This window comes from Cetorhinus maximus, chromosome 9 (genome assembly GCF_964194155.1).
Source record: "Cetorhinus maximus chromosome 9, sCetMax3.hap1.1, whole genome shotgun sequence".
Lineage (NCBI taxonomy): Eukaryota > Metazoa > Chordata > Chondrichthyes > Lamniformes > Cetorhinidae > Cetorhinus > Cetorhinus maximus.
The window spans coordinates 94,969,131-94,994,127 of record NC_135887.1 but is presented as its reverse complement, the minus strand read 5'-3'; the positions used below and the strand labels follow the sequence as shown (position 1 = coordinate 94,994,127).

Sequence of the window (24,997 nt, the reverse complement as noted above, 5' to 3'; positions counted from 1 at the left end):
GCTGTCACATGCATGGCTGCTGCGTCAAACAGGGGGTCTCAGAAAATGACAAGAGAAGCAAAACAGAGAATAACTATGCACCTCAAAAGTTGGAACAATTATTCATAACTCACTATTCTAATTCATGATATAACTGCAGTTGGGATTCGACAAATAATACCCTATACACAAGTTTAAGACATTTTTTTATGTAACCATAAAATTGGAGACGACACATGGAGCTCCAGTTAGATGAGCAGGCATGGTAGTGTTAACATGGATAACTATCTTTGTCCTTTGAGGTTTCAAACAGAGACACAGACAATGAAAGCTCTAACCATGTGTGGCAAATCTGACAGGAGCCTGTAAACATCTCACACTTGCATCGATCATTGTCATGATCTTCAAACTATTCTGCAAGATTCCAGATTGGTGCCAAACTCTCATTCTGATCCAAATCCGCCTGTTAAGAAGGCATGGTAGGCACTCAGATAGAAGGCCATTGTTGTTAAGTAGAACGTTAGTGATAATTAATCAGTGGTTAGAGTAGAAGGGTTAAATTTCCACAACTGTAAGATCAATTAGCAGTGTTCAGAGAGTTCAGGAAAATTGTCAACAAAATAAGAAAAATAAGCAGAAATAAATAAGGATTTTGTAGTAATTATGGTTTTATTTAGTGTGCAATGTACCTTTAAGAATAATACTTGCTAAGAAAGGTCACATGATCTGTAGTAACCAATAGGAGAGTAGCGCGGGCAACCTCCACAGTGAGTGTAGAGATGGAGTTGGAATTGAAAGCACACATGTAGTTGCTGCTGAGTATATTGTAAATAAACTTAATGTTTCCAGCCAAGAAGTGTCTGCAGTTCAACTCTATCATTAATAGTACAACTCGGCCACCCCACAACAAACTGGCAATGAGGATAAAACAAGATTGAACAGAAGAAATCAAGTTATAAAGAAAGGAAGATATACTCACCAGGTATGCTGTCGCTTTAAGTTAATGAAAAAATGGGCCCCGATCCAAATGGCTGAGAAATCTCCCAGAGCACTCCCAATGTTTAAAAAAATATATCAAATTGCAAGACCCCTGAGTGAGAATCCACAAGATGGGTGAGCAAAACATTTTTAAAAAGGCAACAATCAGGGCAGAGAGCAGTGCTACAGTTTTGGATTTAAAAAAAAACCCTGCAGAATCGCCCAGAAAAGGGAGAAGAAATCACTGCTGTATTTTTTCCAAACAGGAACGAAGTTTTACAAAGTTAAAATAGAAGAAATCTCACGATCACGGGAATCCCGCCAAAACCCGAAAAACACAGGAAATACAGCACAGAAAAGCCGACAGCTGCAGAGACAGCCCAAGTTACAAAAATGGTGACTGGCAGTGGCAATACACTTAAAGTGGTAAATACATGAAAAATGGCTATGGACAGAAAATTGGAAGAGACCCCAGAGAGAGGGGGCAACTCTGCCAAAGGGAATAAGAGATCCCAAAGAGGGGGCAACTCTGCCGAAGGCAACAAGAAACCCCAGAAGAGGGCAACTCTGCAGAAGGCAACAAGAAACCCCAGAGAGAGAGGGCAACTCTGCCGAAGGGAATAAGAGACTCCAAAGAGAGGGCAACTCTGCGGAAGGCAACAAGAGACCCCAAAGAGAGGGCAACTCTGCGGAAGGGAATAAGAGGCCCCAGAGAGAGGGCAACTCTGCGGAAGGCAACAAGAGACCCCAGAGAGAGGGCAACTCTATGGAAGGGAATAAGAGACCCCAAAGAAAGGGCAACTCTGGCAAAAGGAACAAGGAACCCCAGAGAGGGCAACTCTGCCGAAGGGAATAAGAGACCCCAGAGAGAGGGCAACTCTGTGGAAGGCAACAAGAGACCCCAGAGAGAGGGCAATTCTACAGAAGGGAATAAGAGACCCCAGAGAGAGGGCAACTCTGTGGAAGGCAACAAGAAACCCCAGAGAGAGGGCAACTCCGCCAAGGGCAACAGGAGACCCCAGAGGGAGGACAACAAGAAATTAAACAGTTGAAAGAATAGTTGATTGTCGTTCAAGATCAAATACAAAAGGAATGCGTCATCATTCAGCAATATGAAGAAATGAAGGCCGTCTCAAACAGGAGAATGAAAGCACAGCAGAAGAAACGTGAAGAGGGCTCAGTGGAAGCCCTGGTGATCGAAGGGGGGCTCAGTGGAAGCCCTGGTGATCGAAGGGGGGCTCAGTGGAAGCCCTGGTGATCGAAGGGGGTTCAGAGGAAGCCCTGGTGATCGAAGGGGGCTCAGGGGAAGCCCTGATGATCGAAGGGGGCTCAGGGGAAGCCCTGGTGATCAGAGGGCTCAGGTCCAGCTCTAATAATCGAAGAGGGCTCACAGGAAGCCCTGGGAGTCATGTATAGCTGGATACAGCGAGGAGACATGAATTCGGATAAACTCCAAGGCAGTGCCAGCTCAGGGAAGCTAATTGTCTAGCAAACATAATCAGCAAACTGGAGCCAAAGAGGCTTTGGAAGCAAAAGTCGCAGAATTTTCCAAGAAGCAGACAGAAAATGAAATTTTGGGAGACTCAGCCACTGAACTCAGACAAGTTGAGCTTGCATCTGAGAGAAGTCTGGCCAATAGTGAAGTCAAAAAGAAGGCTGAGATCAAAGTCTGTGCTAGAAAAAAGAAAAGTGCATGTTTCAAGCAAAGAAGGTAATCTATTTGAGGCACAAGTCCTCCACCCGGTTGAGGAGAAATGAGAGCCATAAGAGAGGCACCTGGACCAAATAACGCCTCAGAGCTCATTCCTAGGAATGATCAACTGTTAGGGGCGGTTCTTACCCAATTTGTCTACAGTGCTGGCCCCCCCGCATTCTCTACTCAAAAAGAACTAACGTCGGTCATGGGAGGTGCCCCCAAAAGAAGCTTTCATAAAGGCGAAACAATTGCTGCACTTGTACAATCTATTAGTGCATTACGACCAGATGGAAGAATTAGTGCTGACATGTGATGCACATCCCTACGGAGTGGGAGCAGTGCTCTCTCATCGGATGGACGACGGCATGGAACGGCCAATAGATTTTGTATCAAGAATGCTCACCACAGCGGAAAAAGGACACTTGCAGGTAGAAAAAGGCCCATTCATCATCTTTGGTGTCAAGAAATTTCGCCAGTACATACACAGCTGCTATTTTACAATTGCTTCAGACCACAAACCATTGCTAGGGTTGTTTAGTGAGGACAAGGCTATGCCATCCATAGCCTCAGCAAGAATACAACTTAATTATGGCAACATACAAATACACTTTTGTATATGGGCCTGGCAATCAAATCGCAAACGCTGATGCCCTCAGTCATTGCCTTTACAAGAAAATGATGAACATGTCCCAGTTCCACAGGAACTTGTTTTACTGTTAAATTTCTTAGATTCCTTACCGGTATGTGCTCGACAGATCAGAGACTGGGCAGGTGGGAACCCAGTCCTATCTCAGGTACGAGAACAAGTGCTACATGGTTGGTCACAGGCCCCCATATCTGATGAAATGAAACTGTACTTTAACAGAAGACATGAAATAACCAGCCAGGATAACATCTTATTGTGGGGAGTATGAGTGATAGTTCCTCCAAAGGGAAGGGAGCCACTTTTAATTGAGCTACACAGTGCCCATCCAGGAATTTTCCAAATGAAGACCATAGCACGCAGCTATTTACGATGGCCTGGGATGGATGGCAAAATAGAGTTTAGTGTGTGCAATGTCTGCAACTGCAAAAGTTGCCAGTGACAGCTCCGTTTCACCCGTGGGAGTGGCCAGCTAGACCCTGAGTGCGGTTACACATTGACTACATTGGACCTTTCCTGGGAACAATGTTTCTGCTCATTATCAATGCCCATTCAAAATAGTTGGATGTATATGAGGTGAAGACACCAATGTCGGGCGCTACAATTGAGAAACTAAGTCAGGGTTTTTCCATTCACGGACTACCAGAAATAGTCATTTCCGATAACAGTAAAGCATTTATGAGTGCTGAATTTCAATGGTTTATCAGCCTCAATGGTATCACTTATGTGAAAACTGCACCGTACCACCCTTCCTCAAACGGACTGGCTGAAAGGGCAGTTCAAACGTTCAAGGCAGGCATGAAAAAGCTAACTGGTGATTCCTCGGCAATCAACCTAGCACGCTTTCTTTTTCATTACAGGGCTACCACTCACACAACATAAGTTGTCACACACCTGCGCAGTTATTGTTGAAACGCCATCTCAAGACAAGATTGAGCTTAACGATGCCAAATTTGGAGGGGAAGGGGGAAAGGAGCCAGGGAAGCCAGAAAACTTGACATGACTGGCATAGTCGTGAGAGGAAATTTACCATGGGAGAGCCAGTATACGTGAAAAACCTCAGGGAAGGCAAAGTGGTTACCGGGTGAAATAAGTGCGGTGACTGGACCTTTATCTTACCATGTGGAGCTGGAAGGTCGGATTATCCGTAAACATGTAGACCATTTAAGGAGGAGAGAGACAAATCACCAAGATTTGGTTCCACCAGTGATTATGACCAGATCTGCATTTCCTGTTGAGGATGCTCAACCCAGGACTGACATGTCTGATGTCCCTGTAAGAGTTGAGGATACAGAACTCCAAGTGCCCACCGAAGCACCTGATGTTCAGGCAACTCTGGAAAAGGAGGTTCCTGACAAAGAATCTGAAGTTGTGGAGTTGTGACATTCCACACATACCAGGAAACCACCTGAAAGACAACTTGCAAATTCCTTATCCAGTTATTATGCTGTCTTGAAAAATATGTACTTGTAAATATAATATGTATAGTCGAGTTAAAGGAGGAGGAATGTAGTAATTATGATTTTATTTAGTGTGCAATGTACCTTTAAGGATAATACTTGTTAACGAAGATCGCATGATCTGTAATAACCAATAGGAAAGTAGCGCGGGCTACCTCCACAGTGAGTGTAGAGATGCAATTGGAGTTGAAAGCACACGTGTAGTTTCTGCTGAGCATATTGTAAATAAGCTTAATGTTTCCAACCAAGAAGTGTCTGCAGTTCAACTCCATCACTAATAGTACAACTCGGCCACCCTACACAGATTTGATGTTTGGTTCCATCTTCAACCAATATTATATATACAAGGTCAGGATTGAAGTAACTGAGGTAGGTTCTTTTGATGTTGGAAAGAGGAAACACATTGGGATATACTTTTGTCTCGTCACCAATGATAGCTTAAAAGTCAGCATAAATAAACATATAAAATGGGGAAATCTGATTACATCATTCAAGTTGCCTTGTTTTGTGAATTGAATCTTCTATTTGCAGTAACCCATAGCTGCCAGTGGTCTGGAATTTGTCTGCTGTGGGATGGTTTCTAGAAGCAATGTAAAAAATCACATGGCTGGCCTGGATCCGCAGAGCAGACCAAAAGCATTTCTCAAGATAAAATTTTATTCCACAGGAAGTATTAATAGCGCCTCATTTATATTACATCACTGCAACCAAAGGCTGTATTCTCACGGCAGTGGAACTGTAACATAAGTGCAGCAAAAGAGAGGATCGTTAGCCTGCATATGTGCACTCACTTTACAAATGATTTTGAGACAGCCTTTTGGATTCACCCTCTGAGTATCCTGATGCTTTAACTTTTGGGATTTTCCCAATGGGTTTGATGACAGGAAATTTGTGGTGTATGTTAATATGTGAAATGTTAAGCATTTTATTAGTACTGTGATGCTCTCAACTCCTAATGCAGAGGAAATAGTGGCAATGGCACTCCCCAGTAAATCACACAGCCTACCTTCCTTTGTTTATTTATCAAAATCAGTGAATGTCACAGACATAACCAATTCCCAACAGGTGTCTTCTTGGGAGAGCCCCATTAAAACAACTGCTTCTAACAAACTAGAAACCTGTGCATCAAGTAAGAATATGATATTATTTCCATCATCAATAAAACAACTTGTATCTTGTGGTGCCCATTGGTCTCAAAAATGTTGAAGGTAGTCCAAGGACATTGCACAATTCCATTCCAGAGTTAACCGTGTTCACTCAAGCCTTTAAAGAGATCAAGCAATGTAAGCATTCTATCTTTTCAATCTTGTGCATTCTGGACATGTGGATATAGCCTACCTTTGTCTGGCAAAAAAAAGACTCTTCTTAGGAATCTCTAGATCTATTATCAAAAATATATTTTTTATTTGAACTCATTCTCAGGATGTCCACAACACTACAATTTTTATTGCTCACCAAATGATTTCTCGACTGGACAACATTTGCTAAACAACCCTGGCCAGAATTTTCCCGTCGGCGATTTGGGGGCGGGGCCGGATCGCTGACTGGAAAATGATGCGGGATGACGTTGGGAGGAGCCCCTGACGTCATCCCAGTCCCTTTAAATTTTCAGGAAGGCTGGCGGACAGTGCAATCAGCTGTCCGCCCGCCGACCTGTCAATGGCCAATTGAGGCCATTGACAGGGCACTTAAAGTAATTAAAGGCCCTGTCCGTCCAACCTTAAGGCTGGCGGGCAGGCCAGGAGCCCCAGCGGGCTTCTGAAAAAACATGAATCCTCATCCACTGGCGGGATGAGGTTTCATGTCCGTTTTTAAAAACTTTAATAAATGTAATGTTATATTTATTAACATGTCCCATCTCATGTGACATTGCCACATGAGGGGGACATGTTAATAATATTTTTATTTTTCTATTTCTAAAGTTTTTTTGACTGTCACTAATCTCCCTGAGACAGCACTTTGTCTCAGGGAGCAGTGCGCTCTTTCGTGCGCATGCGTGAAAGAGCGCACTTTGACAGCTGATGATTCCCTCTCCCCCCCACACAGGAAGCACACAGCACTTCCTATCGGGCAGGCCGCTGGGCGGGCCAAATAAGGCCCGCCCATTCAAAATGGCGGCGGGCCCCGTTTTGGCGGCGGGGGTCGGCTGTCTGCCCGCCTCCGAGCCGTTGGGGCCCGCACACCCACCAAGGGCAAAATTCTGCCCCGAGTGTGCTAGGAATTATGCTGACAACCAGTTTGAAGTTATCAGTTTGGCTCACAGCGCGGCGTACTTATGCATGTTAGGAGCTACATATATTAACACACATGGCCCTGTACTTTGAAGATAGAAAGAGCATGTACACACATTGCAATTGTTTCAACTAAACAAAATAGGCGACAGTTATTCTCTGGTTCACTCCCCAGGGCAATGCCTTGACCAATCAGAGTTAACTTGCCTGATTTGAACTTAAACAAAGTTTGGCATTTAACTGTCAGTCATTATTTAACTGGTGCATTCTCCATGGGGACATTTCTACCAATCAGAGTCCACTTGCCAACCAATCAGCACTTTCTTCTCATGAAGTATAATTTGTTGTTCCCTTTACATTTGGTATTCTTGTGAATTGTCTTGATGAGTGCAAGACAAAAAACTTTGACAACATGTGTCCTTTTTCAGCAATACTCAAGTTCTGTACTACAAAATTAATAAGGCTGGCAGCCTCTGATTTAATCTGCTTCACTGGCTTTACAGTGGTCGACTAGGCTTCACAGACCTTAGAAAACTCTGCAGCTGAAAGGGGAAAAAGTTAAGTGTTATTACAGCACTTCTTGTGGGCCAGAAGGAACAAAGGTGCTTCCTCCCTGGCCCTCCAATCATAAATCTAGCCCAAAGTCGAGGATTGGAGTTGGAGTCTCCCCCACACCCCCTGAGTCATGCAGCAGTACTCTATTTTCCTGCAGCCTGCGCCAAAGTCCTCACTTCCCAACTATAAACCAAGCCCGCCAATCAGGCTGACTTCCAGGTAGGGAACCTGTCCAGTGCAAAAGATGAGCACTGTGGATTTGAACTCCACATCATGGGCAGAAACCCAGGCTTCCGAGATGAACCTCCATGACCCTTCTCCTCTTTGCCCCCTCCTGTCTATGTAACTTTCCCTTGTTAATATCCAAGCCATAGATACTTTAGTGTTCCATTAACTAATCCTTGTTGAGATTTAGAATTCTTACAACATGTTTGTGCTCACCACAGAAAGCAGCAATATTTTCATGTCTATGCCATTTGTTAACCAAAACTCAACTTTTGCATGAACAAAATAAAACAGAAAGGGTGAAAGAATGAATGAAATGATTTACCTTTTTAAGGTGTTCATATCATGTTGTCAGGGTTGTGATGTCCCAAAGAACTATAATTCTAATAAATTACTTTGTGAAGTGCAGCTATTGTTGTTATGAAGGCAGATATGACAACTGATTTGCACACAGCAAATGAGATGAACAGCCAATTAATCTGGTGGTGATAGTTTAGAAAAATATTAGCAAGGCCACCATGGGAGTTGCCTGTTTTTTGAACAATGCCACGGGATCTTTTACTTCTACCTGAAAAGGCTCTGGCTTAAGATTCATATTTAGCATTGAGATGTTAACAATGAAGAACTAATTCAGATGTTCTATTGTACATTATGTGCTAATGTCCTGAAGTGGGCTTTAACTCACAATCTTCTAACTCAGAGGTAAGAGTTCTACCATTTGAAATATGCTATTCCAAGATCCTGAACCATTTTCAGTAAAGAAATTGGTATATTTGATCTGATGGAGAGATGTTGGGCCTTGTCATTCAGAAGACATCTTCAGCAACCGTGCTTTGTAAGAAGGTCACATGTAAAGATGTTTTAAAAAGTCACCAATCTGAGTCTGGCCCTCCAGGGTTATTCTTCTGCCATTCAGTAGCTAGGTACACCTGGTTTCCTCAGACACAACCGCTGTTCACCTCGTCTCCACTGACTGAGAGGACAGAGGTATGAGAACTCTCTCATAGCCTGTTACTGTTCTCAGTTCCCCATCTTTGGACTCTCTGCCTCATGAGGGGGAAAAGGCAGGAATTGCAGTGCAGGACCAGGGCCTGCTAAATTCAGTCTGGCCTAATTTCTAGCCCTCTGGCAAACCCCTGTTAAAGTTACACTGGGAGGACACTGGAAGGGCTGTAGTCTCTCGGGCCAGTGGATTTAGTAGGAATGTGTATATACTTCATTTATGCAAATTGTACTCATTTTCAGGTACGTCTACAATCTTGATTGATGTTATATATCTGCACAACCATCATTAAAGTTGGGATGTCCGTGACTACAGAGATTTAACATATATGTATCATGTTATTACCTGCACAGGCATGGCCCATAGATTTGGAGAGAGAAAAAAAAACCACATCAACTGGTTTGTATCTATGGCGACCAGATTGCAGATCTGTCCAACGGTCATCTCCCCCATGGACATGTTTGAGGTTGACAAACGAAGAATCTTATTGTAGATCTTTGTCTGAAGTAAAAAGAAAATGAAATGCAGTTGGTGTGAGAAACCATCAGAAAAATCCTTCACAGTTGAATTTTCAACTTCTGAACCAAGTAAAACTAAGTGGCTGCATAAGTGAAGAATTTGAAGCGATAATAACCATAAACAAAGTAGAAATGTTTGAACTCAAATACATTTTATTTAATGAAAAAAGAAAAAGGAGTTTCAGCCTCATCATCTTGAGGCCACTTGCACAGATCACCTTGTGGCCTCATCCAAATCCTGGGATACCCCCCTTCCTCAATACAGCCCTCACCCTGTAGCCTATTCCCTTGCCTGAGGCCACTTCTCCCCCTTCCACAAGCAAGCCCTAGCCCTGCAGCCATACAAAGCCACCCCCACCTTATGGCTGGCCTGGTAGGTAGAGTCTTGTCCGTGAGCCCCCTTAAAACTGTTGTGGTGCTGTCTGCGAAGCCTGGCACTGATGACTGCGAGTGCTGCCTGAAGCAAGGTAGGCAAACAAACCTCAAAGTCTTGAGTGAAGTGCAGCTCATCAGGTGCACATCACTTACGTGCGGTTTTGAAACACGTTTGGTCTCTCTGATAAAGCGTAATTGTTGATAACTGTTACAGTCACATCCAGTCATTTCCATTCCGCCTGTGAATTACAGGTATCTTACTGCAGCTCATTTTTTTCTAGAAGGACTGGAAATTGACCAGCCGATAGCCTGACCATGTGAAAGGGAAGCAATTCTAGGAAGGTCAGCAGCAGCCAGGGTTTTTTTAATGGAATCTCCTGCTAATACTGGGTCTGCTAAAAAGAAATCCCTATTTCTTGGGTTATTTTGTGAATGGCCTCCAGTGGCCCCTTAAAGACCACTGGTTCGGCTGCTCAGCACTCAATACAAATGTGTGGAGAGTGTACAGCGCACGTCCTACTTGTGAGTACCTTGAAACTGTCATCAGGATCCTGTATGTCACAGAAACTGGATTTGCATAATTTAATGAAGCCCACACCTGATTCAGTTAGGCAACTGGACCAGCCTTGTAAAGGCCCTGGGCAATATTGTGATGGGAGGAATTGGATTGGGAATGGGGCATTAAGTGTAGACTGCCAATGTCGATGCTGTTCCCAGCTGGTGAACCAAGCTAAAATCAGTCCTATCGTTTCCCACACTCCAGAAAGAATTACAGTAACTTCTATCATCAGTGAATGATAATCCATTTCTAGTGATGCAACATCCTCTTCTTTTTCTATTTCATTTATTCACCATCAATTAGAGGAATTTAATTCTATAGGACCACAACCACCAAAATAGCTTCATCCAAATTACAGACAAACTTGCCTCTGAACAGAAGTATAGGGAGTAACTTTAATCCCCAAAATGGGTGGGTTTGATTTAGGTGGAGGTTAAAAAGTTAAAATCCGAATGAGGCACCCAGCCTATCTTAAATCCACCCACCTCTGGTTTTAACAGAGAAAGGACAAGGGGAGGGTTGACCAATCTACTTGCATGGGTTGGTCATTTAAGTATTCTAATGAGGCTCCATGCCTTCATTCTAACGAGTGGATGGAATCGTCTGTGCCCACTGGCATCGGATATGCTTGGCGGCGTGATGGACCACATGGCAAGAAGCTAGAAATCGGTTTCACAACGTCGTGAAACCAGTTTGTGATCTTCCGCTCAGCCCGTTGATGGTGGGCCATATTCCCCACCATTGGACATTGGGAACCAGGAACCCCATTGTAATACATCAGCACATCATTATAAGGCTGGGCCACAGGACTCATGCCCCCATGATGGAACATCCGCCCAGGTCAGCGTGATTGCACGCTGACATGTTTCAAAACCGCACGTAAGTGATGTGCACCTGATGAGCTGCACTTCACTCAAGACTTTGAGGTTTGTTTGCCTACCTTGCTTCAGGCAGCACTCGCAGTCATCAGTGCCAGGCTTCGCAGACAGCACCACAACAGTTTTAAGGGGGCTCACGGGCAGGACTCTACCTACCAGGCCAGCCATAAGGCGGGGGTGGCTTTGTATGGCTGCAGGGCTAGGGCTTGCTTGTGGAAGGGGGAGAAGTGGCCTCAGGCAAGGGAAGAGGCTACAGGGTGAGGGCTGTATTGAGGAAGGGGGGTATCCCAGGGTTTGGATGGGGCCACAAGGTGATCTGTGCAAGTGGCCTCAAGATGGTGTGGGCTGAGCAGGCAGTCTCCAGGGCAGATGAGGCCAGATGGAGTTGTGAGAGAGTGAATGGTGATGTCCCTTGAGCTGGCAGTGAGTGAGATGCCAGTGAATGTGGGATGGGCTTGAGTGTGTGAGTTTAGAGAGTGGAGATGGTTGCCTTATCCTGGTGGCACAGATGAAATAATTTATTCTCTACCTGCATTGGCTGGCCAACCTCTTCTGTGCAGCACTGATCACCGCTGCCATCGCCACCCAAGCTGGAATGATAATGTTGTTGCCCCTCCTGTGGCCAGAGCGGGGGTAGACAACATCATGGTGAGCCTCCACAGCATCCAAAAGGTGCTCGAGGAATGCTTCACTAAGCCTGGGGGCTGGAGTCTTCTTGCCTTTCAGGGCCATGTCTTCTTTACAGCGGTCCTGGGCTGGAAGCACTGTGTGCGCGCGGCTGTACTTTAAATATGGCGCCCATCGTGATGAAGTGGCGAGATGATGGCGTGGCGGGAGACTGACAGCCCGCCCGCCATGGAAACAGCATGTTTCCCGGGAATGCATAATTGATAAGTTGGGCTTGGGACAATACGGCATGTCTTATTTGCAGCAAGTACAGCCGTGCACACACCTCTCTGCTTCCTGCCCAGGACTGCTGCACCCAAGACATGGCTCTAAAAGGCAAAAAGACTGTAGCTCCCAGATACAATGAGGCGTCCCTCAAGTGCCTTTTGGGTGCAGTGGAGGCTCACTGTGAATTCCTCTACCCTGTTCTCGCTGCAGGATGTGCAGCAACCTCACATGGGACTGTGTTTTATTTGCAGCAGTCCTGGGCTGGAATCACTGAGTGGTGTGCGTGCGGCTACACTTTAAATGTGGTGCCTGGTGATTCTATTTTTAACCACAGTATTTCCTAGGTCTGGGGAAACTTGGCAGGTGAAAGGGAACGAGGAGGGATGAAACCAGTAAGTGCATTTAAAGCAGTGCGAATGGGCCAGGAGAACCAGGAATGGTTCCTCCAGACCCAACAAGCTTACAAAGTAAACCAACCTCCCAGCTGCTGTAGTCAGTCTGCTTCTCATCCTCCCTGTTGCACAATTGGGTTCCTGTCTCTGATTGCACCCTCTCAACAACATCTGCTCCCCACAACCACAAACTTCTCCCCTGACCTCCACCTTGTCCCCCACTGTCTATTCCCACGCTGACCAACATCTTCTCCACTCAACCAACACCATCTTCCCACCTACGCCGTGATCAACTCCACCCTAACCACAATCAGACACTGTGAATAACCATCTCACCACCCCCTCCAATCCCACGATTGGAACCTCCAGGCACTCGCACCCCAACAACCCCAGTCAATAGGCTGGCCAAAGGTGGGAAACTACAGAAAAAGAAAATCAAAAATGTTCTGCAGTTTTAATTTAAAAATACAGGTAACCTGCGGGTTTCTTGTTCTTAACTTTAACTCCCGCAAGAAACATGCCTCAGAAGTGAGATTGAGGCCACAGGGAAAAAAAAAAATTGTACTCCTCTCCTTCCATAGTCAGATCCTTCAACCAAGCAAAACTCATCTTCCTTGATGGCCTACTGTCTAAACTCACTGTCTAAAACTCACCGTGACTTTTTGCATACACTGAGCAAACAACATCATCGCCTTGTATTGATATGGTGGGTGGAATTGTCCCAGATTTGCACTAAGTGCGGTAGCCACAACAGCGGCTTTTCATGCTGTATTGTCCCAAACCCGCAGCATTAATTATGCATTCCCGGGAAACATGCCGTTTTCATGGCGGGCAGGCTCTCAGTCGCCCACCATCACATTGCTGCTTCAGCATGCCAGGCGCCATATTTAAAGTGCAGCCATGCACACACCGCTCAGTGTTTCCAGCCCAGGACTGCTGCACAGAAGACATGGTCCTGAAAGACAAGAAGACTGCAGACCCCAGCTTCAATGACGCATCCCTCGAGCACCTTTTGGATGCAGTGGAGGCCCAGCGTGATGTCCCCTACCTCCACTCTGGCTACAGGATAGGGCGCAACCTCGCCAATCTGGCTTGGTAGATGGTGGCAGCGGTGGTCAGCGCCAATGCCCCACAAAAGAGGACAGCCACCCAGTGCCGCAAGAGGATGAATGATCTCCTCCGTTCCACCAGGGTAAGTCACTCTTCTCATTGCATACTCACGCGCATACTCACAAACCCATTACACATCCTCAGGGATCTCACTCACTGCCAGTTCAAGGGACATCACCATTCACTGTCTCACACACACTGTCATTACCCTCATCCTGCCCGAAGGAGCACTCGCCACACACACATGCCAGGCGTACTTATCATCTGGCCTGGCAGGCGTCTTGCTTACACTCTCTCCATCTCTATTCATGCAGAATAAGTTGGCAGAAGAGGGAGAGGTTGCAGGCCGGTGGAGCAATGCCAGAAATCAAGGTCCTCACAGACTTTGAAAACAGCCATCCAGCTGTCTGGCGACGATCTGGACCCTTCCTGTGCTGACAGTGAGATCGGCGCTGCTCTACCAAGTGAGAATCCAGTAGTGCAACATCAATCAGACAACCATGCTGTGAGTGATGTGTCCTGTTTCACAGGCCACTGCCATGTGGTAATTATCTCTCTTTGCTTTTGCAGGCACATCTGGGAAACAGCTGACGGGAGTCCACGACCCAGGGCCTCCAATCAAGCCCCAAAGAAACCTCTGAAGAGGAAACTGGAGGCACCCTTGGAGTCCCGTCACAGCGCTCATCCGCACCCTCACCAGTGCAGAGAAGCACCCCTCGGTGGGACCTAGCTTTAGAGTAGCCCCGGGATCGCAATCTGGTGAGTACAAGGCACTGTCTGATCTGCAGCAGGTAGCGACAGGAACTTGCCAGGTTCTTGGCACTCGGAGGGCTGCTCAAGGCCAGAAATTTGTTGAGCCCGAATCAGATGATGAGCCTCTGAACTCGGTCATGTCACAGTTGCTGGAGCTGCAAAGGCAAGCTCGGGAACACCAAGAAAGGATGTCCGCTGCACTCCTCAGATTGCAAGGCACGATGGAGGAGTCCGTCCGCCTTCAGGCTGAGGGGATGTTGCTGGCATGGCAACACACCAAGGTCAACACAGATTGGATGGCAGCTGCCATGGAGACCTTGGTCCAGGACGTCACTCCTGCACTGCTACGTGGGCTGAACTCCATCACTGATGCCATAGTTGGCCTCCAACAGTCTGTACGCGAGAGAGGTGCAGGGCAGCTCGATCTCACTCCATCTACCCCTTCTCCTCAAGGAGTCAGCCAAGGGCCCTTGGGCACCCACTGGGAGGAGGATCAGCATGTGTACTCCCTGGGGCCATCCATCCAGGTGACTCCGGGAGTGACCAGCCCATCCGAATCCCCTCTTCCTGTGGCCTCAGCAGCTCCAGCTCCAAAGGCCGAGGAGGGTGCCGCTGCCGCACAGCAGGACCCCAGAAGCAGGTCAGGGCCCTCCAAGTCTCAGCCCTCCAGAGGATGCCTGCCAAAGTCATCACAGACAGCACATAGCAGTCGGCAGGCTGCCTCCGCCTCTGCTGAGGATGGCTGGGGAGCACCAAGACATAGTGGCAGGGTTAGGAAAGTTAAGAAGATGTAGTTGCACAGCCTGGCACAGGTGTTAATCACTTGTACGTACCTTTCATTATTGTCAATAAGCTCCGAAGAATGTCTCCCTGCCTATGGTACCTTGTTCTGATGAGCAGTGATCGTGTTGATCAGATGTGAAACATTTCTGCACAAGTTAAAGGGCAGGTGTCTCAGTCCAGGGCCTCTTCCCTGTGCTTCGTGCAGCATTCAGACCAAAGTGATGGTCCAGCCTCAGGCTCCCTGGACACATTACTGATGCCTGCACCTTGACAGTGCTTGTCATTCCTACAAGAATATTGTGGACAGGCGTCGCAGAGTACTGTCATTCTCTCTGTGTGCTGTCAGCACCTTTAAGGTGGGGCTGGCCTCCATCGCTTCAGCATCTGTGACCAGTGACGCTGTGCTCCTGAAGGGGTCAGGTGCTGATGGCAGACAAAGAATCAGATGCTTTTACAGTTTCATGGCTGCATGTCCATGATATAACCCTGATCACAGACTGCAAGCGAGCTGCCCTCGGCCAAACAGGAGCCAGATATTCTCAGAGGCTATGTGAAGATCTATGAAGTGTCCTCACTACATGTCCTCACAATCCTTCTGCAATCAAGGGACTATTTGGGCCTCCACTGCGTCTCCATGAAAGGAACATTATCATGGAGGGTATGTGCACTGCCATAAGCCAAACTAGAGTCAAACGTTTATCGATGCAGTGTGAGGATCTATAGGGTCTCCTCACTGCATGTTGTCATCATCCTCCACAAATCTAGCAGCTATGAAGGCCTCCCGAGCATACCTGCTTCATCTTGGCAGTGTGAAGGCCTCATCCGTGTCATTGTCGCCTTCAAGGACCTCCTCAGCCTCATCCCTGTCAGTATCCTCCTCATCGGAGGAGACCTGCAGGATGCATTTGTGGTGGTCGCACACCAGCTGCACATCCATCTACTCCTCAGCCAGCTCCTCTCCCCATTGCAGCACCAGGTTGTAAAGGGCGCAGCAGACAATGATGATGAGTGACACCCTCTGTGGACTATATTGCAGGAGTCCACCAGACCGGTCCATTCACCGGATCCTCATTTTCAGCATCCCAACGGTTTGCTCCACCAAGCTGCAAGTTGCAGCATGAGCCTTGCTATATCTTTGCTCTGCTGCAGTCTGAACAGGCGTCATCAGCCACATCCTCTGTGGGTGGCCCTTGTTCCTGAGTTGCCATCCCTGCAGCTTCTGTGGACCCTGGAAGACATTAGTGATCTGTGACCGACTGAGAATGTAGGAGTTGTGCACGCTCCCTGGGAACCTGCAGGCTGCATTTGTGGTGGTCGCACACCAGCTGCACATTCAGCAAATGGAATCCCTGCGGTTGATGTCGTTTACCGTATCTTGTGATGGAGATCTGAGTGCCACGTGAGTGTAGTCGATGGCACCCTGCACCTGTGGGAAACCCAAAATCTGGGCAAATCCAATCACTCTTGCATCTTGGTTGTCCTGGTCCCGGGCAAAATGAACAAAGTTGTGTGCCCTCACGAAGATGGCATCCATGACCTCAAGGATGCATTCGTGGGTGGAGGCTTGTGATATCCCACAGAGGTCATCTGTGGAGCCCTGAAAGGAACCACTGGTATAGAAACTGGGTAATGCAGTCACTTTCGTGGCCACTGGCAGCGGATGCCCTCCATGTCACTGTGGCGTCAAATCCTGCAGCAAGTGGCAGGTATGACCGACCAGTTCCCTAAACATGCACAGTTTTCGGTGACACTGGTTCTTGGCCATCTGCAGGAATGAAAGGTGGCGTCTATAGACCCTGGGTCTAGCTAGAGAGCCCCAACTGCCCCTTCTTCCTGAGGGTGCTGTTCCTCCCTCTGCACAGCCAGGTGCCTCAGTCACTCTCTTCTCCACTGTCTTCGCTCCCTGTAAGCCATGAGGCATACAGCTAGGTCACCAGGCTCCATGATCCTGATGTGCTCTTCTTGCAGGATAAAAGACAGAGACACGTGGGTTAGCATGGGCGTACTAAAAATCTGTCTTGGTTAAGTCTGAAGGCCCCGTAATGCATCCCAGAGATTGCTGGCCACCACTTGGATGGCCAGAGATGACCAGCTGCATGGCTGCCCAAAACCCCAACTGCCTCCGTCCCACTCTACCTGGCCGATTAGCAGCAGCTTTGCCCATTGGACTGCATGCTGTACTCCCATCTCAGGCGTAGGCATTCTCCTAACCCGCACTGCAAGGCTGCACTGTTAGCTTGAACCATGGGGGAGACTGGTCCAAACCGGGATGATGACATTGTAAGGGGCTGTGAGCACCTCCGCCAGTGACTACTCCACAGCCAGCTTTAGCAAGGAGATTGTACAACTTGCCCAGTCATCCAACTGTTCTGCAGTCCACTGAAACACTCATTAATTTGCAGTCTGTGCCCGAGGGGTGAAAAGCTCTGGAGCACTTGGTGGCACATTCATGCCTCTGCATTGCCTCTCCCCCCCATTTCGCCACAACCACAGGGCAGCCCTTGCCACCCGCGCCCCCACCCCCCCCGCCCCCCAACCCCGCACAACGCGTCTCAACCTTGAAGTCCAACAGGTGACCTGGGCGAGCGCTTCGCAACGTTACTGTGTACTCACCTCTGAGTTCCCTTCAAAGTGCAGCCCACCAGGTGCTCGCCTTTCATATGCTGTTGTGAAACACATCGGCATGATTGGGGCAAGTGATCCAGCGGCAGGGGGGGGCGAAATGATTCTAACAGGCTGGGCTTATAATGATATATTTTTTTTATTCATTCATGGGGCGTGGGCTTCACTGGCTGGGCCAGCATTTATTGCCCATCCCTAATTGCCCTTGAGAAGGCGGTGGTGAGCTGCCTTCTTGAACTGTTGCAGTCCATGCGGTGTAGGTACACCCACAGTGCTGTTAGGGAGGGAGTTCCAGGATTTTGACCAGCAACAGTGAAGGAACGGTGATATATTTCCAAGTCAGGATGGCAAGTGACTTGGAGGGGATCTTCCAGGTAGTGATATTCCCATCTATCTACTGCCCTTGTCCTTCTAGATGGTAGTGGTCATTCGTTTGGAAGGTGCTGTCTAAGGAGCCTTGGTGAATTCCTGCAGTGCACCTTGTAGATGGTACACACTGCTGCCACTGCGCGTCAGTGGTGGGGGGAATGAATGTTTGTGGAAGGGGTGCCAATCAAGCGGGCTGCTTTGTCCTGGATCGTGTCAAGCTTCTCGAGTGTTGTGGAGCTGCACTGATCCAGGCAAGTGGGGAGTATTCCATCACACTCCTGACTTGTGCCTTGTAGATGGTGGACAAGCTTTCGAGAGTCAGGAGGTGAGTTACTCATCGCACGATTCTTAGCCTCTGACCTGCACTTGTGGCCACAGTATTTATATGGCTAGTCCAGTTCAGTTTCTGGTCAATGGTAACCCCTAGGATGTTGATAGTGGGGGATTCAGTGATGTTAATGCCATTGAACATCAAGGGGCAATGGTTGGATTCTCTCTTGTTGGAGATGGTCATTGCCTGGCACTTGTCACTTGTCAGCGTAAATCTGGATATTGTCCAGGTCTTGCTGCATTTGGACATTGACTGCTTCAGTATCTGAGGAGTCGCAGATGTAATACGATGAGGTTCCTGTCGTCCAACAGTGGGAAACATGGCCCGCCATTGTAAGGCAGAGCAGACGATCGCAAACTGGTTTCATGACATTGTGAAACCGATTTCTGGCCATCTCGCCACATTGTCCACTCATGCCACTGATCACGCCAGCCACCAGCAGGCACAGACGATTCCGCCCAGTGAGTTTAACATAACAAAACTTTTCAAGGCATATCACAGGAATATTATCAAATTAGGTTTAATATTTGACCAAACATTTGGTCACCTGGTCTAAGAGGTAGGTTTTAATGAGTGTTTAAAGGATGAAAGAGAGGCAGAGAGGCAAAGAATTTAAGTGAGGAATTTCCAGAGCTCAGGGCCTTGGCAGCTGAAGGCACAACTGCCATGGTGAGCTGATTAAAATCAGGGATTCTTGAGAGACCAGAATTGAAGGAGCACAGATATCTTGGAGAGTTGTATGGCTGAAAGAGCTTCTAGAGTTTGGGAGGGAAAAGGCCATGGAGGCATTTGAAAATATGGTTGAGAATTTTAAAATTGAGACATTCCTGGGCTGGGAGTCAGAGTAGGAGTAGCATACTCAAGGGTGGTGGATGAATCAGACTTGGTGTGAGTTAGGATTGGGCAGCAAAGTTTCAGATGACCTCAACTTATGGAGGTATAACATGGGAGGCAGATGAGGATAATGTTGGAATATTCAAGTCAAGATGTAACAACGGCATGGATGAGGGTTTCAGCAGATGCGCAGAGGCAGGGGTGAAGTGGGGTAATGTTACAGAGGTGGAAATAGGCAGTCTTAGTGATGGCGCAGCTATGTGGTTCGAAGTTCAACTCAGAGTCAAATACGACACCAAGATTTCTGATTCACCTCCAGACAGCTGCCAGGCGAAGGTATGAAGTCAGTAGCTACAGAGCAGAGTTTTAAGTAGGGAGTGAATACAATGGCTTCAGTCTTCCCAATATTTAGTTGGAGGAAATTTCTTCTCGTCTACTACTGGATGTCAGACTAGCAGTGTGACAATTTAGAGATATTGGAGGGATCAAGAGAGCTGGTGTTGAGGTAGAACTGGGCGTTGTCTGCTTGCAGAAACTCATGCTGTGTTTTTATATGATGTCGCTGAGCACAGCATGTGGATAAAAATAGGAGGGGAAGGGACAAGGATAGATCCTTGGATAAATACAAGGCTCTGAGCAAGGTTTATTTAATTCAGACTGTTTACACTAGTTCATCAATTTGCTTAACCAAGACACTTAATATCACTGTGAAGTTTAAATCTCTGGCTTTATTTCTAACTTGATTGGCCCTATGCTGCAAGTAACACAGAAACTGAGAGACTACGAAGTAAAATTCAACAAAACAGGAGGTAGAAAATTGGCTGCTCATTATATATATGCTGCCTGATTTTCCTTTCTAATGACTTCAATTACCCATGTTACTAATAAGACCATACGACATAGGAGCAAAAATTAGGCCATTTGGCCCATCGAGTCTGCTCCGCCATTCAATCATGACTGATAAGTTTCTCAACCCCATTCTCCCGCCTTCTCCCCGTAACCTTTGATCCCCTTACCAATCAAGAACCTATCTATCTTGGTCTTAAAAACACTCAATGACCTGACCTCCACAGCGTTCTGTGGCAATGAATTCCATAGATTCACCACTCTCTGGCTAAAGAAGTTTCTCCTCATCTCTGTTCTTAAAGGTCTTCCCTCTACTCTGAGGCTGTGCCCTCGGGTCCTAGTCTCTCCTACTAATGGAAACATCTTCCCCACGTCCACTCTATCCAGACATTTCAGTATTCTGTATGTTTCAATCAGATCGCCCCTCATCCTTCTAAACTCCATCGAGTATAGACCCAGAGTCCTCAAATGTTCCTCATATGTTAAGCCTTTCATTCCTGGGATCATTCTTGTGAACCTCCCTAATCTGGGTCTATTACAGATACCTCCTTAGGCTTAGTGGCATGAATAGCTACATTAAAGGAGGTCTGTGCTTTATTTTTTCTGGAAGTTGACTAACTTGAGGCTTAATATCAATTGCTAAGCTATTTCATTTGCCAATTGGTAAACGCACAGAACAATTACAAATGTATTCACTTATTTCTATCAATTCAATTTGCTTTTGCATAAGATATGACAAATATACAACACCACTCAATTTCAGCAGGTTGTTTTGGTTGATTTATAGTTAATCTTCTAAACCTTTTCTTTTGTATTCTTTCCTTCTTAAAGTCTTTTGATGCCTGACTGCCTGTACAGCATTCTCTTTCAAAAGCAAGGCTGCCTGTGTTGTTGTTCGTGATTCTAATTTATTGGCTGGCTTTTGACAATCTGAAAGAGATCGAAAAACTTCCAACACATTACTGAGACAGTCTATTAAATTGCATATTATTTGTAGCTCTGGCATCTTATGTTTCACGCTTCCAGTGTTCGTATATTAGTACCTTAAAATGGATTTATGTTCTCTTAAATCTGCCAGTGTCTGCTTTTTCCTAGGCTCTGGTCCAAGTATGTCTCTCTGCGTTACTATGTTCAAAGTTAGCAATTAACTAGCTTTCACCCTACAGTTTGTCCTGTCTAGAGTCTGGTTTTCACACCTTCTCGCACGACCACTACCCCCTCCCCATCACCTCCACACTCCCAGTTATCAGGTTTAAATGACTTTTAATTGCTGCCTTAATGTTCCCTGCAAGTCTCTATGTCTGCTTAATTTAAGTGTAGCTCATGATTCATAATGTTGCTGTAACTCAATAAACTGCTTTATTTTTCATCCAAACTTAGTAATTAGAAGAGAATCAAGCTCTGCCATGAAAGAATCAGGTTATGAAGCCTTAAGGTTATGAGGCTTGTACCCTCTTTAATTACTTTATGGAGGGAATTTTCCGCCCGTTGGGGGGGTTGTGCGGGGGCAGGTGGGCGCGGTCCCGATTGGCACCCCCGATTGGGTCCGTGCCGCTATTTTATGGGCCCGCCCAGTGTGACGCGCACGCGGAAACGCTGTGTGCTCCCTGTGCGGGCGGTGGGGGGGGGGGGAGGGGTATTCCCTGATTCGGGAGTGCGCGAAAGAGCGCAGAAACCTCCCAGAGCCGAAAATTCTCCCCGATGGAACAATGAGGAAACTAACATTAGGAGACAGCACCTTAGTGTTTCACTTTGAAACACGTGTAGATGGAGCATTACACAGATTTCATCCTCTAGTTGTCTGCTGAATTTTTGCTTTCAGCCATATCATTAGCCATATCTACACACAGAGGGTGGAATTCTTATGGCAGTGGGATTTTACATTCTCACCAAGTCAATGGAGTTTATAATGGCTCGACGCGTTTTATGGCCCCAACCCCGCTGCCACCATGCCATAAAATTCCCACCAGAAGGTGAAAAGAAAGTCAGAACATTTTCTTGACAAAATTAGATCATTAATTCTGTGTTCACTTGGTAGAGGTTCCTTCACCTCAGTCACAAGGCATGAGAGAGTAATTTTCCTTTTTTAAAAATTCATTCACGGGATGTGGGCTTTGCTGGCTGGGCCAGCATTTATTGCCCATCCCTAATTGCCCTTGAGAAGGTAGTGCCCCCATCTAGAGCCCAAAGTGTGTGAATTCCTGCCCCGAGGTATTAAAATAGTTCAGGGTAGCCCAGAGCAAGCCTTGCAATTGCCAATGGGAGACGCAGGAAACTTAAGTACAGCTATGTCAGCCATGACTCAGTTGGTGACATCTTTGCCTCTAAGTCAGAAGGTTGCGGGTTCAAGTCCCACTCTGGGAGTTGAGTAAAGATCAAGGCTAAGACTCCAGTGCAGTACTGAGGGGGTACTGCACTGCTGAAGGTGCCGCCTGCCTGCCCCTGACTTGGCTGTGATTTATCAGGCCTCAGGTGCTCCTGAGATGAGGTGAAATTTTTTCACTCAGAGGGGTTGTGTGTCCTTGGAACTCTCTTCCTGAAAAGGTGGTGGAAGCACAGTCTTTGAATGCTTTTAAGGCAGAGGTGAATAGACTCTTGGTAAGCAAGGGGGTGATAGGTTATCAGGGGTAGGTGGGATGCGGATTTTAGGTTACTATCAGATCAGCCATGATCTTATTAAATGGCAGAGCAGGCTCGAGGGGATGAATGGCCTATTCCTATTCCTTGTTCATATGCTCACCCACCTGAACCTAATTGAGGCCCTTAAGTGTCCAATTAATGGTCACTTCCCACCCAGCCTCAAATTTTTGACTGGCGAGAGAAGGTTGGCAATGAGTGGGAAGCCAGGCAGGCAAGCCTGTTTGGGCCTTGGCGGAAATGGGGGAGGCACCTCCATTACTTCCCTCCTTTTCTGATCAAAGCCCTCCCAAGGTCTGTGCAACCCCTGGTAACCCCTCCATCACTGGCCCATGCACCCTCCACAGCCCCCCTCCCCACAAAGCTTTCCCCAGCATCTCATCTCCTGGCTCTGCTGAGAACATCTCTCCCTCCTCCACAACTTATCTGTCATCTGGTTTCTGGCTCTTCTTCTCTGTGACTAGATGCAGTCCCAGCAGTGGCCACCACACCCAGTGGTGCTGCTGGGACCAGTGAGCTCCCAGCCAATCAGACTAGCCAGCAGCTCTCAGGGGTGGTACCCCGTCCCCAAATGAGGGCGAAAATTTCACCCTGAGTGACTTAATGCTCCTCTGAGCATAAATTGGTAGTAGGCAGCTCACTGGAACTCCAACAGGTTTCACAGTGACCTTTTCGGTTGTAAAATCCTGCACCAAGTAATTTTCTTTTAGCTGCAGACTTTTTAAGCGTGCAGCCATATATCTGGCCTCCAAATTTGGGACTTTCTGGCTGCTGGTGGATATCCCAGATATCTCCATTAGATTTAAATATCAGGGTTGGGGGATCTATACTTAACTCTGAATCTTTGACTTGTCATGTGACCCTCTGAATACCCTCAGGCAGGGGCTCAAAGGCAGACCATAGTGTCCTATTTATCAGAATGCCTCTGTTTTGTAAGACCTAGAAGAATGAGGAGGGGAGCCAGGAATAGCCTCCACTTCATTAACATGGCTTCAACTTGTCTGTGCCTAAGGTAGCCACAGGCCCAGCTCAATCCCCTTCAACACCACCAATGAAAGTTTTTGAAACCTTAAGGCAGCATAAAGGAGTAGAGACCAGTTAAGTGAATCATTAACCTTTACCTTGTCTTTTAGGCCCAGGAAAATTTGCAATCTGAGGGGAAACGGTCAGCCTAATGGTGTAAAAATCTTACAAATACATCCAGCTGGACTTTCTTACTGAAAGGCTGGGGAGAGGATATAACCATAATGAACCAAAGAAATACTGTGGCCAGAATTTTACTTACACCTGGTCACAGAATTTCTACAGGCTTTTGCATTGGAACTTGCGGCAATTAAGAATCCATTCCAGCGCAATGCCCCCTACAGGAGATCTGGGACCTGTGTGAACAAGGCAAGCAACAGCATGTCTTCTCAACCAATCAGACTGAAGAATCCTTACTGAGGAATGCAGAATCTGAGCTAGGAAGTGAAAGGTAGAATACCAAATTCAATGTAAAATCATGTGCAGAAGACAAAATAAGGAGGGAAAGAAAATGGGAATGTGTATGTGAAAGAGAGAGATAAAAGAGGCAGAAAGAAGGAAGAAAAATCTTTTAGATATATTTTACATCTTCAAGAATAATTACATCCGAAGGAATGAGATGCCACACTTGTAAAATTAAATTTTCAGCGCCAGAGTGTAGTTTGGCAGTAATTAAAATTTAACATGGTATTAAAATCGCAATTGCATTTGCAACCTTTTCTAACTCTATCAGCATAACCCTTTACACCCTTTTCCTTCATGTGCTTATCTAGCTTTCCCATAAATGTATGTATATTATTTGCCCTTTGATAGCAAGTTCCACTTCCTCACCACTTCCTGGGTAAACAGATTTCTTCTGAATTCCCTATTCAATTTCTTGGTGGCTATCTTGAAATGAAGACCTATAGTTTGCTCTTGCCCATAAGTGTAAACACTCCTACTGTGTCTATTCAGTTAAAACCTTTTATAATTTAAAGAGCTCTATTTGTAAATCCTCAGATACAAAAACAGTGTGTGTCCGTATACAGCAAGACTTGGACAACATTCAGACTTGGACCAATAAGTGGCAAGTGACATTCGCACCACACAAGAGCCAGGCAATAATCATCACTAATAAGATGGAATCTAACCATCTGCCCTTGACGTTCAATGGCATTACCATTGCTGATTTCCCCACTATCAACATCCTGGGGTTACCATTGATCCAGAAGCTGAACTGGACCAGCCATACAAATACTGTAGCTACAAGGGCAGGTCAGAGGCTTGGAATTCTGCAGCAAGTAACTCATCTCCTGACTCCCCA

The 24,997-nt window shown here is 46.6% G+C and overlaps 1 protein-coding gene across 4 annotated transcripts in view; it reads right to left on the bottom strand.

The window, feature by feature from the left end:
* abcc8 (ATP-binding cassette, sub-family C (CFTR/MRP), member 8) overlaps positions 1 to 24,997 on the bottom strand; it is a 291,828-nt gene that overhangs the window by 178,252 nt on the left and 88,579 nt on the right. For all 4 annotated transcript variants that reach the window (XM_078549123.1, XM_078549126.1, XM_078549124.1 and 1 more), the window contains exon 9: positions 9,116 to 9,271. In XM_078549123.1, the coding sequence (XP_078405249.1) occupies positions 9,116 to 9,271 (156 nt within the window). The remainder of the gene's footprint in view (positions 1 to 9,115; positions 9,272 to 24,997) is intronic.